The sequence below is a fragment of the Taudactylus pleione genome, unplaced genomic scaffold, assembly GCF_031769625.1.
Source record: "Taudactylus pleione unplaced genomic scaffold, aTauple2 ptg000216l, whole genome shotgun sequence".
NCBI classification, from domain to species: domain Eukaryota; kingdom Metazoa; phylum Chordata; class Amphibia; order Anura; family Myobatrachidae; genus Taudactylus; species Taudactylus pleione.
Window position 1 is genome coordinate 8040404 of NW_028284618.1, and position 17877 is coordinate 8058280.

General features: G+C 41.5%; 1 protein-coding gene across 2 annotated transcripts in view; it reads right to left on the reverse strand.

Annotated features, from left to right (window-relative positions):
- RUNDC3B (RUN domain containing 3B) overlaps positions 1 to 17877 on the reverse strand; it is a 275604-nt gene that overhangs the window by 104180 nt on the left and 153547 nt on the right. For both annotated transcript variants that reach the window (XM_088478631.1, XM_088478630.1), the window contains exons 4-5: positions 15388 to 15473; positions 4491 to 4580 (exon numbers count right to left, since the gene is read on the reverse strand). In XM_088478631.1, coding sequence (XP_088334757.1) covers positions 4491 to 4580; positions 15388 to 15473 — 176 coding nt within the window. The remainder of the gene's footprint in view (positions 1 to 4490; positions 4581 to 15387; positions 15474 to 17877) is intronic.

A 17877-nucleotide genomic window follows, 5' to 3' on the forward strand; every position in this document is an offset into this window, starting at 1 on the left:
ACGAGCGGATCTGAATTAGGCCCATAGAGAAGTGTTACCACTCACGTTGAGTTTGGTTCAGCTATCATACTAAAGCAGGCCTGACCAACCTGTGGCTCTCCAGCTGTTGTGAAACTACATGTCTCAGCATGCTTTGCCAGCTGACCAGTGGGAGGGTATGCTGGGACTTGTAGTTTCACAACAGCTGGAGAGCCACAGGCCTGTACCAAAGTATAAGTATACACCAAGGCAGGGTTGGCTGGAGGAGGAGCCACACTCTGTGCAGAGGGTCACCGACGCCCCCTTACCCTGCAACCGTAAAGGGTGTGTGGCCTAATTTCCATAGGCCACACCCCTAAATTACGCTAATTGGGGGCGAGCCGGTATTGCACGCCTCCCATTTAATGTCAGGCTGGGGACGAGCCCAGCACTCTTTCAGTAGCTGGGCTGCCCCCAGCCCTCTCTCTGCACTGAATGGATGCGCGCGGCATCCATTCCTCTTCTCCGGGGCCGGCACTGCGGCACAGCTGCAGCGGTGGGGGTGCCCAACCTCCCAACCACCGGCGGGACACTTCGGCCCGCAGGTGGAACAGCGGGGCAGTGCCCGAAAAACAGGACTGTCCGCTGAAAATCGGGATGGTTGGGAGGGGTGCGCACCTGTTTAACGGCACTGGTCAAACGTGCCTTGAGCCGGCCCTGCTCCAAGGGCAGTGTCCACTATATATGTCACAGAATGATCTGCATGAGCTTGAAGAAGCCTGCTCAGTAGATGACATAGCAAATGAAGGTGCACAAATGCACTCTACAGGGTGATCAGGGTTCTGGCATTTGGGATATGGGAGAATGCTTTCCACTCTGATAAAATATAGAAGTTAAAGCCGTCCATGTGAACTGGGTGCATCTCTGAACAGGATTGCTAAATACAGTGCGCAGGTTCCCAAACTTTGTAGATGTCACAATTTTTCCATGACACACCGTCTCCCAAATATGGCAATAAAACCAGATAACAGCATATAGTAAAACCATCATGAGATAATTTAACATTAAAATAATAGACTACATATAATCCTTCAACTGTCACTTGTTACTCATAATTTCAAGACACCTGCAGAGTAATTGTTGGGAATAGAGGTCTCTAATAGGCTTACTTGAAGGCTACTCACAATGCTGATAGTCTTAGTGCCACCTGGCCCAGGTGCTCCGAGGACTAGGGGTGAGCTGTGATTGGTTACATGTGGAGAATGAGGAGGAAATCATATGGCGTTGAATGCCATTTATGACCTAAGAATGGTTTGTGGTGCAGTCACAGAAGTCAGTAGCGGTTATTCTGAAATATTATAGTGATTGGTTTAGAGCTGAAATGATCACTAAGGCCTGTATTCAATTAGAGGCAAAAAATGTTTTCGCGGATGCGCGGTTTTAGCCCTATTCAATTCCAGGATGTTTTCACATGTGCGAAAACTCCATAGGCAAACACGGGCAAAAAAGTTTCTCCACCCAAAGGCAGGAGAAAAGAAGTGCAAAATCCCTATTTTTGATTAAAAAAATGTAGGGACTTGGTTCAGAACCCATTGGGCACCCCCCCCTAATGACTAATTAGGCAATAAAAATAGTAAAATTTATCTTAATAGCCCCTAAAAAAGTCTCATAATTTTGGGGGTGAAAATTTAAAAAGTGTTTGAAAATGGGTTTTAAATATTGGGTCGGGCATTTTGGGGTACTGTATGGATGGAACAGGTGTTTTTAGGATTGCAGGGGGCTGCAGCAGTTTTTTTTTCTAAAGTTTTTTTAAAATGCACTTCATTAACTTCAAAATATACTAGTACCAATTTAAGTGTACCCCCAAATTAACTACAGCAATTCTTTTTTCACACTAACACAAAAGTGCATATAACAGCTGTTTGACTCAATTTAGGAACCCAAAATACTATTATTACAGCTATTAATACACTTCTATATTGCTTACAGGGTCACTTACACTTTTTTTGGGGGGTACAGACTAATTCCCCCCAAGAAAGAAGTCCTTTTCGGTAGTTTCACCATTCTCGCGTTCGCTTTTTCGCCTTTTTTGCATTTGAAAAGGGCGAAAAGCGGGAACGCGGATAGTGAAAGTACGCAATAACTTAATCTCAGACCAGGCGAATTAGCGAAAAACATAGCGCTTTTCACCACTAATTGAATCCCGCCCTAAGTGGGAGGGGGTTTGGCACTTCTCTAAAAAAAAAAAAAAAAAAAAAAAAAACTTTGCCGATATAGATTTATTGATAGACTATAATTAGTTGTGTTAAGTGTCACACCAACCACGAATAAGGCCAATACAGATGCGTCCTCAAACACCAAGCCTCAATACACCATGCGGCATAAGCCACCTGGAATGAGTGTGAGCCACCAGGTCCAGTTCGACCAGGCTTGCGCCAAGCATCATTTTTGAGTCTTTTTCGCCCGAACATGCATCTTACTTACAAAACGCATACTACAAACTGCTTCCTAAGACTGCAACGATTAATTTGATAGAAAACACTTGTGTATCTGTGTGCGACTGGGTCTGTATTCAAACAGAATTTGGTGTGAAGTTGCCGTAGACAACTGTGGATGAAGATTATAATGCATGACAGCTTGTGTTAATTATATCCATTTTGGCAAGGTATCAGTATATGGAGAAATAAAACTACACACTTTAGCGCTGTCCCACATTTAGTACTAAACATTCATTATAACACAACTTTCCTCTAATGATCGGTGCTCTCTAAAAGCTTTAGGACATTGAATATACAGTACAGAAAGGTGTGACCAATGACTGTCTCCTTTTACACACAAATGACTGCGATTCCCTATAGCGACCCTATGAACATCAATAGGATAATTATCAGGCTAATAATTATCAGACAATAGTTATTAGCTTGCAGTATTCTTCCACACTCCCGCACAGTTTACAGCAATGCCATAAGTGGCTGATTGTATAAGATTTGGACTTTTAGCAATTTGTCCACGTTGGGAATTTTTGCATGGACTGCATGGACAGTGATTCTCTCACCTCATCTTAGGGAATTTGGCAGCACTATCCAGAGTCCGGAGGCTGACCAATCCCTGATTGATGGAGTCAAGAATTCCAATGGCAGGCAGGGCTGTATTAGCAAAGAGGGCTGGCCAGTGATGCACTGACAGTAACGTCACCGTCCGGGCCCTCTGTGCTGATCCAGTCCTTTTCATGGCCCGCCTCCTCCCCAGTGTTGAGGTCATGGTTGGAGGAGGGGCTGTGGTGAGGGCTGGATCAGCACAGAGGGCCGGCCTGTGACATTACGGTCAGTGCTAAATAGCAGAGAAATAGCAGAGGACTTGCAGCTGCTAAAAGACAACATCATAGGTGGGTATGGGCTGGAGTTGGGTGGGGTGCAGTGAGGCTGGAGAGACAGAAGTGGTGGCTGGAGCTGGAGAGAGGCAAGGGGGGCTGTAGCTGGAGAGACGCAAGGGGGTCTGGAGCTGGAGAGACACAAGGGGGTCTGGAGCTGGAGAGACACAAGGGGGTCTGGAGCTGGAGAGACACAAGGGGGTCTGGAGCTGGAGAGACACAAGGGGGTCTGGAGCTGGAGAGACACAAGGGGGTCTGGAGCTGGAGAGACACAAGGGGGTCTGGAGCTGGAGAGACACAAGGGGGTCTGGAGCTGGAGAGACACAAGGGGGTCTGGAGCTGGAGAGACACAAGGGGGTCTGGAGCTGGAGAGACACAAGGGGGTCTGGAGCTGGAGAGACACAAGGGGGTCTGGAGCTGGAGAGACACAAGGGGGTCTGGAGCTGGAGAGACACAAGGGGGTGCTGGAGCTGACCAGCCACAAAAGGGCTGGAGCTAGATAGAAAAAAAGGGGGGCCAGAGCTTGAGAGACAGTAGGGGCGCTGGAACTGGAAAGACTGAAGAGACAGAAGTGGAGCGGGGGCTTGCAAGACTCATGGGGGCTGGAGCTGGAGAGATGCAGGGAGGGTGAAAAGAGAAGGGGCTTTGAGGCATATAAAGTTGCATAAGAAGGGTCTGGTCTAGCATGTAAGGTCATTAAGTGGCTCTGAGACTTATTTAGGGGCATAAGGGGGCTTTGAGACATATCACGAGGCAAGAGAGTCACTTTATTAGAATTGGTAGAAAATGGCCTGAAATCTGACAAATAAAATGGCAACAACCCGACTTTGGTTTTGGTCATGCCCCTGTCCAGGAATTTAAAAATGAAAGGATGGTAAACCCTACCTCAGCTGGAATAATTTGGACACAACTATACTTTCATGCTATTTCTGTAAAAAATTTAACATTAATAAATTAACTCCATGTGTGTCTGCTGATTCAAAATGTATTACAGTCTATAAACATAACATAAAATCATTTGAACAGATGAGTAACTTCAGGAGCTTTAGATGAAGCCAACTAGAACTGTCTTCTCTTGACAAATATAACTGAATGCTTTCCTTCATTAACTCCAGAGGGACTCCATAGAGCAGGCAGTGGAAGTTCCAAGTGGTGTAACTACCTGAAATCAATGGCGTTGAGACCAAGCAGCATACCGGCGAGCATGTTTGCCTCTTCACCCAAGACTATCGCTCCATCATCGTAAAACCTCCTGCGGTGTAGAAAATAACTTTCAGTTCAACAAACAAAAATTCAAGGTCTGCAATACATTATGATGACATAACCACAAGTGCAATCACCAAAAGCACAACCGACTAGATTTTTAAAGCAATATCCTTTGGGCACGTGCACTGTGATTAATGTTTTCTCTTCACAGCCTGCACAGAGGGAACTCATTTCCATAGAATGGCACTTGAAGCAAAAACTAAATTTTAATGTAATCTAGTAGAAATGACAGTGCAGATCATGCTAACCAGCAGGCAATATGATATAGGCTGCACACGTCTGCAGTCGGATTCTGTGCGGTTTCCTTGAAGAGGACAGGCGCACCGCAAATCAGCAGGTTTTACCTCAAAATTTAAGCCGCACAAACAATAAGTGCACAGTTTGGAGTAATGTGCACTCATTTGTGCTTTCAATTTTGGGGTCAAAACGCCTCTGTGACACGCTTTACTGCTATCGGTTTCAATGTACGCTTAGGGCTCTATAGTGTGCTGGTCAGTGCTTTATTTTCTACATGCATAGAAAAAAGTTTTCTTTCTCTAAAAAAAAAAAAAGTTTATTTTTTTTGTTGTCATTTTAAAACTTACATCTTCATAATTTAATTTACCTTTGTGGAGAACTATTAAATGGCAATTTAAGAACATTTTGTTTTAAAATGACCAATGGCTAAAAATGCCTTATTGACTGTTCTGCCTAAGCAAATTGAAATCGCATCCAAATACTCCAATAATCGAAAGCACCACCTGCCAACGCGAGACAAAAATACCAGACAGAGAAATTCTAGAAAAGCTACATTGCTAGCACAGCAGTAATCAGTAATGTATTCCTGTTCCTGCAGTGAGCAATTGTGTGAATGAGATTCATAAGAAAGAAGAGTAGGAATTCTAAAAGAACTAGGGACACCACTGATGAGTGGACTATGGGCCTGATTCATAGCCGCTCGTAAGCGGCCGCTCGTTCGCTCCGAGCGATGTTTGCACATCTGCGCATGCGTATGGGTTGTAATACGCATGCGCGAACCAGGCAGTGCGGTCGGAATTCGTGTGCTCGCAAAATAGCGAGTGCCTGCTAATTTGAGTGACAGGATGAGGCGTTTGTGGGTGGTAACAGGGGAAGGTGCTTGAAAACGGGGAGTGGAGATCCGAACGCAGGCGTGCCAAACGGTCAAAACGGGCGTTTTAAGGGTGTGCATAATTAACAAAGCAGCGTCATCGACCACGTCCCTTGGTTGTCTTTTAGCCTGAACTGCTCGCATGATTGCGGTAGGAAAATGCTACCACAAGAATAGCGAGCAGTTCATACGCCTTTCGATGTACTCGACTAATCAAATAAATAGCGGAGATGACGTATGATGCGAGCGGCCAAGGGGCGTCTTTACAAAATAGCGAGCGCATGTTTCGTTCGCTCACTCAGACATAGAGGCGTCAACAGACCGCAAAGAGCGAGCGATCTATTTAAATATCCGGCCCCTTTTTCTGAACGAGCGAGCACAAATAGCGTCCGGCTCTGAATCAGGCCCTGTGTGTACAGGACGTAATGTTTTAAAGGTTTAAACATTTTTTTCTATAGATATTCCTTTTTCTGCACAATCCCTATTTTTGCAAACAATATTCTTTGGCTGTGGTTTGTTGATCTGTCCCTTTGTGTACACGCAGTACAAATGCCCTTTTCTTAATCTTTTGTGGAATCATGTGCCTTTTATTTAACAGTAGCAATAATTTTATATGGGAACGGGCCTGGGCATGAAATGAAATCTTGTGCACTATGATGCATTGAGCACCACTGTTCTATAGCTAGAATTAACTTAAATCAGGTCTAAAATCCTCATCATCTAATACCTGGGCAAATTGGGGCATGTCACAGAGCAAGAGGGCTAGCTGCACGAGAGTTTGATTCCGCAACCAAATGCAAATAAGGAGGCTACATACTTTAGGACAAGTTAAGACATTGTAATAAATTTCAAGTGGGGGAGTCTGCATGTTTTGTTGGTGAAGAAGCCTGTATGGGTGAACGAAATGACCCAAATTATTCACAGCCCAATGATTTGGATCAGTGGGTGCTCTCTATATTCAGTGGATGCCTTCTGCACTGCCTGAGAGCAAATTTTTATTCATATAACATATTAACCAATATAAATAATCAATAAAATTTGACACCTAAAATAAAGCTGGGTACACGCTATATGATGTGACAGTGCAATGCGATGTAATGATACATGCGCGCGCCAAACACACGGCGCCATCTGGTGTGCGACAGTGCTGTGTGTCGTTACCTGCTGCATGTAACAGCACCGGGTCGTTCATTGCATCATCCCACCTGCCGTCCAGCACAGCAGATGGGACAACGCGATGAACGACCATCGATAATGATGAATCGGACACACACAATATACGATGTGTATGATAAATATCGTTCTGATCCCCGTCGGAATTATATATATCGTACGATGGATCGTGTAGTGTATACCCAATTTTAGACTGTCCTAAACTTGTAACTTAATAAAAAGTGAAGTTCCAAAGTCTTACAGGGGTATTCAATATGGGAGCGATAAGTCAGTTTTTGCGTTAATATCAGAGGTATGACGTCATTATCGCAGGTTTTAGTTTTACACCCTATTCAATTTCAGAGACTTTTTGCAGTTTTGAAAAGTCTGATAAAAAACGGGGATAACTTTTCACCATTGAATAGGTGTCGAAAAAAAAGTGCAGATTTGGGGTTTAGGGGTGCAGGCTTAAAAAAAATAGCCTGCACCCCTGGGAATGACATTTAAAAAAGAACTGTGTCAAAAAAAGTTTTTTTAAAAAAAAATAGGGGCACCCCAAAAAATTATTTTAAAAATTGGGGTGAAAAAAAATTAAAATGGGAAAAAAATGATTAACAATAGGGAAATAGGTTCAGGGCTATTCTGCAAGTATGCGGCAGGTGTTTTCTAGAATAGAATTATAGCGGCAGGTGCACAAATGCAGAATTTTTAAAAACTTACTTTAGGGACTTAAAAATATGCTAGTACCCATTTTCATATACCCCATATTTGATGGGACCACTTAAAAAAAAAACTAAGTGCTCTTCTGCAATACTTCTTCAATGTCGGGAAAAAAACACCTGCTGAGGCTATTTAAATCCCCGACTTTCATTTAAAGGCTAAAACGGGGGTACCCATAGTGATCCCCCATGTTTTTACAACTTTAGGGGGTCTTACAATTTTTTTAAGGAAAAATTTGTAACTTTACGCAAATCCAACTTCGGAGGTTCCCGTTTTCATTAATTTTATATTGAATACGGGGATAAGCGGGCGCGCCCGATACTTTAACGCAGGTAAAAACTCCGATATGAAACGTTAACTTCGACAGTGAAGTTAACGTTTCATATTGAATACCCCTCTTATGGGGAGATGTATCAAATCGTCTAAAGGAGGACAGGTGGAGAAACTTCCCAGAGCAACCAATCAGCTACTAGATATCATTTTATAGAATGTACTTGATAAATGATAAGTAGAATCTGATTGCTTACTATGGCAACTTCTCCACTTGTCCTTTTTAGACGGTTTCATATATCTCCCCCAATGATGTATTTGGAAAAAAAGGTAAATTGGAAATTAAAGTGGATAATCCATAGTATCAAATATATTACCTGCCTACACCTTGCCCAAATGCACATTACTATCACAGGTCACATGCCTTCGGGGAAATCATCTAGAATTGTGGGTGGACATCTGTGTATGCGCCTAGGGCTAACCGGGACCATTCGCATAGAACAGAATATGCTGCACCCCAGAGTTGCCGACTTCTAGCTCCCTCCATCCGGGAGGGAGCTGTCGGGTGTCCTCAGCAGGGGGCGTGTCACTTCAAAAGGGGGTGCAGTCCAGAATATGACGCGTCAACGGGGGGCGGGGCATGGACGTGACAGCCCGAATTGTGTCACCGGCCCTCCCGCTGCCGGGGATCATACTGTATTCGCAGGGAGGGGGGGGGCAGATAAATACCCGGGGACCGGAAGGCTTGCCTGCCTTTCCGGGGGGCAGAGAGTGGCACCCAATTTTCGGGAGGCTCCTGGCCAAATCGGGAGGGTAGGCAAGTATGGCAGATTTTACTGCTTAGTAAATGACTCAGCGTATAATTGTCAGTTTTTATATATTGTGTTCGCAGGATTCCATGGTTGTAAGGTGGCTGGAATCTTGCCGAGCAGCAGATAATTGATATCTCAGCTGGTCGTAGTACTTTATGACAGAAAAGAACAAGTATATATAAAAAGACAATGTTAAAAAAAAGTCTCTTCCGAGCCTGCGCAGAGTCGGTGAAAGGTATTCTCAGAGCAGAAAATAGAAAAGAAGCAATTACAGAACCTTAGTATAACAATAGAGCAGTTTCTGTAAATAGCGCAAGGCCAGAGCGCGTTTCCACGCAGCGATTTGGCCAAAATCACATTATGGAGTTTATAAAAGGAGGTGAAATAACAATGGGCCTGATTCACAGTTGTACGCTAATGCCGCCAGTGCTGCGTCTGTGTATGCAGCAGATATACGCAAATATGCAAATGACGCAGATGCCGAGGAATGTATTGAGACGCCCACCTGCGGCTTTGCAATTCCAAGAGACTGTGTAAAAAGTCGCGGCATCAGCGCACTAAGACGTTGCATTGGCCGCAGGTGCTTTGATTACACAGGTCTGCGATGAAAAAGCTTTTTTACCGAATTTATGTGATAGTTATAGATTTTTGGCTTCTGAACATTTTGCATATCGCATCACGTTTTTCTGCAAAACGTGTATTTATGAATGTCTTTTTTTTCATATTCTTTAAAGAAATAAATTTATTCTGCCTACATTTATTATAAAACATTTCTTAAATGAATTCAGTCGGTAGTATAGAACGTTGCAATTCAGTTCTCATCATAAAACTTACCCCCGCCCAGTGCCAGATTAAAGCCCACATTGGCCTGGAACTGAAATTTACAAAGGGCCTAAACCCCATATTGTCTAAAGGAACATTGCACACACACAACAACTACAAACTACGAGGTGAGCTGGCGAGGGTGGAACCAAATACAACAGATGCAACACAGTTTTGCCCTGTGCTGGCTCATTTTAACCCCTGCCTACCACCACATACACACAGTACACACTACACACACACACACACACACACACACACACACACACACACACACACACACACACACACACACACAGTACACACCACTCATACAGTACAAGTGATTTAAAAAATTTTAGGCAATGTCAAGGATCCAAACTACAAAGAAATTGTCAGGGAAATGCTTAATAGTTACAGAAACCTTGGCTGCAATAAAAGGTACATTTTTTGAATTCCCATTTTGAGCATTTCCTGAATAATCTCAGAGACTACAGTGAAAACAGGGTGAATGGTTCCACCAATACATTAAAGATGTAGAAAGAAGATACCAGGGTCGTTGGGACGTCAGCATGACGACTGACTACTGCTAGATGATACACAGAAAACGCTTATAAGCGAAAACACACAAAACGCAGTTTGAAGACAAACAAAAAAAAAAAGATATTAACGATTTTTTCAATAATTATGGTTTGTTTCTATTATTGTTTGGTTTTATTGTTGTTTTATTGTGTAATTAAGACAAAAACACAGTGATATTATCTATACGTCTTCGTATTTCACAATAAATATGTCAAAAACAATTAAACTTTTTGCTTTTTCTTAAAAATGTATGTAACCACCTTATAGGTAAATGTGATGTGGTCAATTTTTTTAATATACTATTTCTTGATGTACACAGGAGTATAATTAAGAATATAAAAAGTATTAATAAAAAAAGCTTTCAATACCTTAAATTTCGCAGACCTGTGTTATCGGACATCTGAGTAGCCTTATGCTCTTGCAAAATGGTCTTGTGTTCTAAAATGCTGGAGACCTCTCTCTTGCATATGGAATCACCCCTAAAATGGTCTTGCATTCTTTGTCGCCACACGCCATTGCCTGCCAATAACGCTCAGACTCTCACTCACGATACAATTAAAAAGTCGCTGCGTACGACTATGGTAATATACCTCGACACATGCTCAGTGCAACTCAGACGCATGCGCAGATTGGCGATTATCGCTCAACTGCGAAAACATCGGCATAGCGTTTAACTCTGAGTCAGGCCCAATACCCCATGCAACATTATTATACGGTTATTGTGAATATCATTTTAAACACCCCATTTCTTGTAATAAAAACTTTTCTTTTTTTGGTGGGTCGCGAGTGGCATGTGTAGTTTTTCCATCGGTCTGCCTTGCCCTCACTCTTACCGGATATCACTTGGAGTCCGGGACTGAGTACACGTTGCCGGCTGCGTTTCACTGGATGTGTAGCGGCCTCTGCGAGCAGCACCAGACACTCCGGTGTGGAGAGCCGATATACGGCGGACTTACAGTCACAGGAGCCGACTGACTGAGGGGGTCACGACGCAGCTTGGTATCCCATACAATACCCCCATCAGGTGAGCGATTAATTACCGGCAATTGCGGCAATCACAAAGCCCTGCCTTTTGGCTTAATAGAGGTGTTTACAAACAGAGGATCAAAAATTTTCATACAGCACAGCTAATATACAACGTGAAAATTGGCATTGGAGCAACAAGGGAATTACACTGTGACTTTTCATGAAGAGTGATTACGGGTTCACCCCGATTGGTTACTCTGTACGATTGGAATGCAGTATTGATACATTTTCTGCTACTTAGTGTGTTTTATTGCACATAGAAAATAAGGAAGATCATAGAGCCAATTAGAGACTTTTTTTCGCTTTGTGGATGATACAATGTTTAATGCAGATATATGAGATATGTAGAAGAAGGCCTAAGATGTATTAATTTTTTTATTTATCTTTATTACATTTATTCTTTTTCACATTTATTAATTAATTTATTTTTCATATATTTTATGTTTTTGGTCGTTCTAGTGTTTGCGTATATTATTCACACATTGAATTCATCTGTTTATTATTACACATGTAGAAGAGGTGATTTTCTTTTTATTATTGGAAAGATTGTATACAACAGTATTTATGAATTAGACTTTTTTTTAATTAATGCTATTGCACATAATATACATGTCATAATACAGGATTATTATAGTCCTTCTAAGGTAGTTAAGCATGTCAAGACATATCGTCTTTTTTTTTTAATATAAATAAATTATTATTGTATTAGAACTGGTCTGGGATAGGCAAATGGCGCTATCATTTTTGTATTTGTTTTCCATAGGGATCAATGTGCCTTGTAACCAGTGCAGGGAAATAATACTAATGATTCCATTTGAAATATATATCTATATATCTGTTTTGTTTTTAATATAACAGCTCCATAATGGGAGTAAGATGCAATCAGGGAATTGGTACGTTATACCGCCAGACATCAGCCCAGCAGATGAAATACCAACGCCGGAAAGCCGGCATATGGAGATCCCAACAGGATAAGTATAAAGGCTATCCCTAACCCTCTCCCCCCCCTCCTAACCCTCCCTTAGGGGTGCTAAACCTAACCTCCCCCCATAGTGCCTAACCCTAACCTTCCCCCAGGAGTGCCTAAACCTAACCCCCCTCCCCACACCCCAATGCCTCACCCCTCCCTTCCCCTAGCCTAACCCTCCTGGGGGGGGTGCCTAACCCTAAGTCAACCCAGAGGACCCTAAACCTATCCCTCCCTCCCATCTATTCGCTCCCGATGCTTGGCTTACCAACGATCGGTATGCCGGGCGTCAGGATTTCGCCGTGGGGCTAATAATAGGCGCCGGTATTTAGACGCCTATCATTTGTCCCATGCCGGGATTTCACTGTCGGGAAGCCGGCGGTCAGCATTTTGACCGCCGGCTTCCTGACAACATACCGCAATCAGGGAGATTGCTAGACTCTTCAGGGAGTCTCCCTGACAATCTGGGAGAGTTGGCAAGTATGAGCTATACCATGTTTTAATAGGAAGAATCTTCCTGCCTTTATAAGTCACAGGTTGCTTGTTTGGCTGAGCTCTATGTGATAAATTGCCTGTCATGTACTAATATGGTTTGTACTCTATAAACAGTATTTCATGTTATTATACAAGTCTAGTTCTACATCTCAATATAACCAATTAATAGATTTATAAAGTGCGCTTGGTTGTGGACTATTTTTGTACTTGGAAAACATTTCTGCAATGTTGGGGGTGATAATTAGGCTTCACAGTAGAACCTTAATGACAGGCTGGAAAATATAGTGACATACTCACTGATGTTTTCTGCATAAAAGGGATTATCTGGATTCAGTGAAATCCACATCACCGCGCCATGAACACCTAATTTCAGGACTTGTGACTATGACATCAGCCTATGAAATAGCATGTCATTATATGCTATACTAGTTTCTAGCTAATTAAAAGTGAGGTGTGAAAAAATGCAATAATTAAAGTTGAAAATGCAAAAGTCTATCCCTGTAATTGTTAGTACATAATGCGTTACATATGCTAAAAGGACATATATGTGAGCAATAGTTGTTTTGTAAATTGTGCATTTTTTATGTTAATATAAATCTTGTTTATACTGACATTCACTGTTATTACATACAGCGGCCCCAAGACTTTTTATCGAAGAGGTGCAATTATATTAATTAAAAATGTATGGCTTTGAAAATGTTGGATACAAATAACACAAATAGGCTGCTGGGAGTACCCAGGTAGAAAATGATTGAGAACCAATGTTATTCAATTATTAGGCAATTTCCCGCACAGTGAACGCACGGCTAACGTGCTTTAGTCCATAATTTCCGGGTTAAGTGCCAGGAGCTATGGAATTACTCTCAGGCTGCGAGGAAATGTCCACGCTATGTGCACCCTCTGGGGCTTACAGTGCGGCGTAGTGGCACTGATTGAATAGCTCAGGGCAGAGCTTTAGCCCCAGGGTAAACCACATGGATAAATGAATCTGCCCCTAAGAGATTAGCAAACTATAGAGATTAGTTTGCAAAACAGCAATGAACAGCAGACACACACATGCATCCCACTGTAATAACACTGTACAACAAATTAATACTTTCAATTTGTTTCCTTTGTAAAAATAGTCACACATTACTAATTTGAGGTCAAGAAAAACTAAAATGATTTCAGAATGTTTTTACTAACTCTATTTTTTGAGCTACACTACACTGTATGTACATTAGTGAAAAGCTATTTTTAAATAATCTGATATTTTCTTGATAGAAAATAAATAACAGTTGTTTTAATTCAAACAATCACAAATAAGAACACAAAACGAAACAAACATACAGCATACAAAACAAACATACAGCATACGAAAGTACCATCTAATATAGTGGCCTATTCATGGGGGTGCTTTCTCTTTGCTTGTCGCTTGTACTCCTCTTCTGGGGCATCTCTTGTCACTGTCCTGCAGTAGTGATCACCTACACTGATATCTTTGTTCCATTGCTGAAATGTCTTGGTGGAATCGCTCACTATGCTTGTCACTCAGTGCACCACAGTTATCCTGTGTGTGTGATACCGTGAATCGCATATATTTGAATAGGGGAGGGGACAAATAACTGATTTAATTTGGTCATTAGGCCCCGCCCCCTCTGCGCGGAACGCAGATTGCTGGTAAGATTCTCTCCATTCTGCCCACTTCACTAGGAATACCCCTACATCGTCATAAATGGGCTATATCTCGGAACTCAGAGCTAACAGAGTTTTAAATGTCATATTCATTCTTTGCATGCTGAAATCAATTAGAAGTAACTATTTTCACATCGGAAACATTTTCATTGTTGTGCAGTGATTTGTCAAGGCCATTAAGGCCCTTATCATACATATAACCTTAAGCCTAAATGAATAAAGATGAATGATTTGAGATACGTGTCTTGTTTGTATAGCGCACAATACATAAACCTTTCTCAATGGTTATTAGGATGTGGGTGGTAGCACCTTCCTTACTATAATAAATTACATCCTTATAATCAATATATAAGCCATAATTTAAAATGTTATATATTCCAGTGTGGTTGGTACATGTATATGTAGTGACTGCCTCGTACTGGGTCAGAACAGGAGACAGGTTAAATAGAAGAAAAGATGTAACGGCACTTAGAAGACACATTAATGTTAGTCAGTAAGAGCAAATAGACTTATGTTCTGAAAGTCTTGGTCATTCTCGACCCGCCATTCAGTGTCTGTAGACAGGACTGGGTCAGACATCTATAGGACTCTCAGACACATTAATGTAATAGTGTAAGATTGGTTTATGCTCTGTGTCAATAGATGGGACCAGTCACCCTGCAGCAGAATTCTCGCATCCTTTAATCACAGCAATGTTCCAGCTACAGAACAATCAGACTGTTTAGCGCTCTGTCCAATTCTCTCTCTCTATGTAGATTTATGTCTCTTCTACAAAGGGCTCGGTGTGTATTTGTCCAAGATCACAGCTAACTATACTGAAGCCTACATATAAAAATACATCAGTTATTGAAGTTTTATTTAATGAAACGAGAATCAACTCATATATATATATTTTTTATATATAATGTTTTCATTAATAAACAGTCTAACGTAAAGACCACATGTGGACTTGTATATGTAAGCGAGCAGTGGTGGCTATACGGCTGGCCTATATGAGGGAAAACATGAAAATTCACTTTCGAAAGCGACACAGACCGTAGCAGCGACCGTAATAAGCACGAGTTACGCCCCCACTGATTGCGTCTCAGGACTCCCTCCGTAAACAGTTTGCATAGAGGCAATGTATCCCTATTGATGCATTTAGCACAAAGCGTTATTAACATTACCAGAATAAAATCTATACAACCTTGTCGTTTTATAATCTCTCAGCGCCGCTGTAATATATTCAGACAAGCGTTTTTCCATGAGCGCAACTCGAATCCAGGCCCTGCCCTGAAACAAAACAATACACAATTAAATATAATGAACATAATAGACTATAGAGCAAGTGATTAACTCACAGAATGAATGGATACTAACTACACAGCCATAGGCAAATGCAGGGGGGGTTTCCGTCTGCCAGGAAACCCCCCTCCCCTGCCCACACCATGACCACAATGTAAATAGTAATGTAATAGAATTTTACTAGTGCTGCATGTTCTTCACAGTATCACAAATGAAATAATTAGCACCACCTGTGAAACTTTTAACATGTATCAGTCAGTAATAAATAACCTGTGCACCAACTAGGAGATCTGGAAAACATTCACTGTTAGGGATGTGCTGCTATAGAGCCCAATATGTACATATATGTCCAGGGCAGTGCTAGGTTTTTCTGCTGCTCCCCCAGACTCCCGGACTTGCTCTAATACTCTGGAATTGTGCCCACATCTAAAATAAAAACATTCAGCTCAGGCAGGATGGCCCTACTGCCGCATTTAATGGGTTACAGTGATTGCTGGTCCTCTATATGCTGAAATTATTACACACAATACACTTTGTATGACGCATATTAAAGCTGGTTAAGTGCTAATTCTACCCTCTTCATGGACTGGCCACACTCACTCTAAAATCAAGCATTTTGAAACCCCCCTCTAGAAATCCTGCGTTTGCCACTGACAGCAGTAGACATAGAGGAAAACTAACGTAGAGCAGTAGAACTATATATACTTAAATGATGTGATCTGTGATAATGGTGATCAAAAACGATCTTATCTTGTCTGCAGGAGCTGCCCATGTAGTAACCTTTAATATATCGCTCCAGCCAGGAAATAATACTCGTGCACAGAATTAGATGAACAGTGAGAACTGTGATTCAAACAGCACTATAATATCTAGGCCAGTGGTTCTCAAACTCGGTCCTCAGGACACCCCACAGTTCACGTTTTCCAGGTCACCAAGCAGGTGCACAGGTGTATTCATTACTCACCAACACATTATAAAAGATCCACAGGTGGAGATAATTATTTCACTTGAGATTCTGTGAGGAGACCTGGAAAACATGCACTGTTTGGGGTCCTGAGGACAGAGTTTGAGAACCTGTGATCTAGGCTATTTGAATCACCTAAAACCCCGCACTCTATGAAATCACATCTTGTGATTTAGTTCATGGGACACACTTGTTCCTAAGCAAGAAAATGAATCTCCCTACTCCAAATTTATTATTATGTATGCATAGACATTATTATGATACACATGGTTGCACATTTTCAAAGCTTTAAATTAGAGTCAGGAGCCCTACAAGTGATCCAGCAATTTGTTTACTGGATTTACATGTGAGACGTGTATCCTAATTTTGATAAATTAGGTCTTCACTATTCAGACATATACTGAATATATTATTTATAAATAAATAGAGAGGTCCAGCAAGGATGCATACTTAAACTTTGTAGAATAATATGGGTGCTTGATCATACATAAATTGATAGCAGCAAAAACCAGTAAACACAAAAAAACAGCACACCATAAAAGTAATTGAAAAAAATATTTTCTTAACCAAAATTTTTAGCAAGTCTAGTAAACCATCAGTTCACAAACAGTGCAAACAATAGTGCTCAAACGTGCAAAACTAGCATAAGTGGCATACAGCAGCAAATATACTAATCAGCAGCCATTCATATAAGCTTTCATGTTGGCAACAAACTGAGGCATCAGACTGGTAGACCGACAGCTGTTTTGGGGCGACCAGTCTGATATATATGTGCGCCAACCTGCGTGTTTTAGTTTTGGATCTGGATTCATCGTCGTGTTTTGGATAAAAATTATTAAAGATCGATTAAAAACTGATAAAATATCGGAATCCAATAGCAGAGTTTGTTTTTTAAATCAGAGTTCTGAACCAGGACTCTGTTTGAACCGGGTCACAAAAGTGTATGTGTTCAGATTTCAGAAATCCGGACCTGCACATCCATCCATCCCTTCCTCTGCAAGGTTTTGTACATATAAGGGGCATTGTTGCACCTAAAAAACAGCTTTTTTTAAAACACCCATGATCCAAAAAAAAACATTCTGTTAATATGGTATTGCTGTGTATTTCGTATTACAGTACCACACATTCCGTAAATAGTCTTTCATGTTGTGTCTGCAGAAGGTTCAATCCTATAGCTAAGAGACCTATTGTTTGCAACTAATGACTTAATTTATAAATTCACCTCTAGCTAGGGGACACTTTTTACACTATGAAGTTCATCTTGGGCCTAAACCAGGAAGATAAATAGCCATCATTACCACAATACTAAGCGAATTTCCCAGACCAATGAAATGAGAGATTTTACAATCTACTGAATGCTGTGTATACTGTACCTTTGGCTTACAATGAAAAGCTTACCTGAAATGTATTGCCTACCAGTCTTTTGCT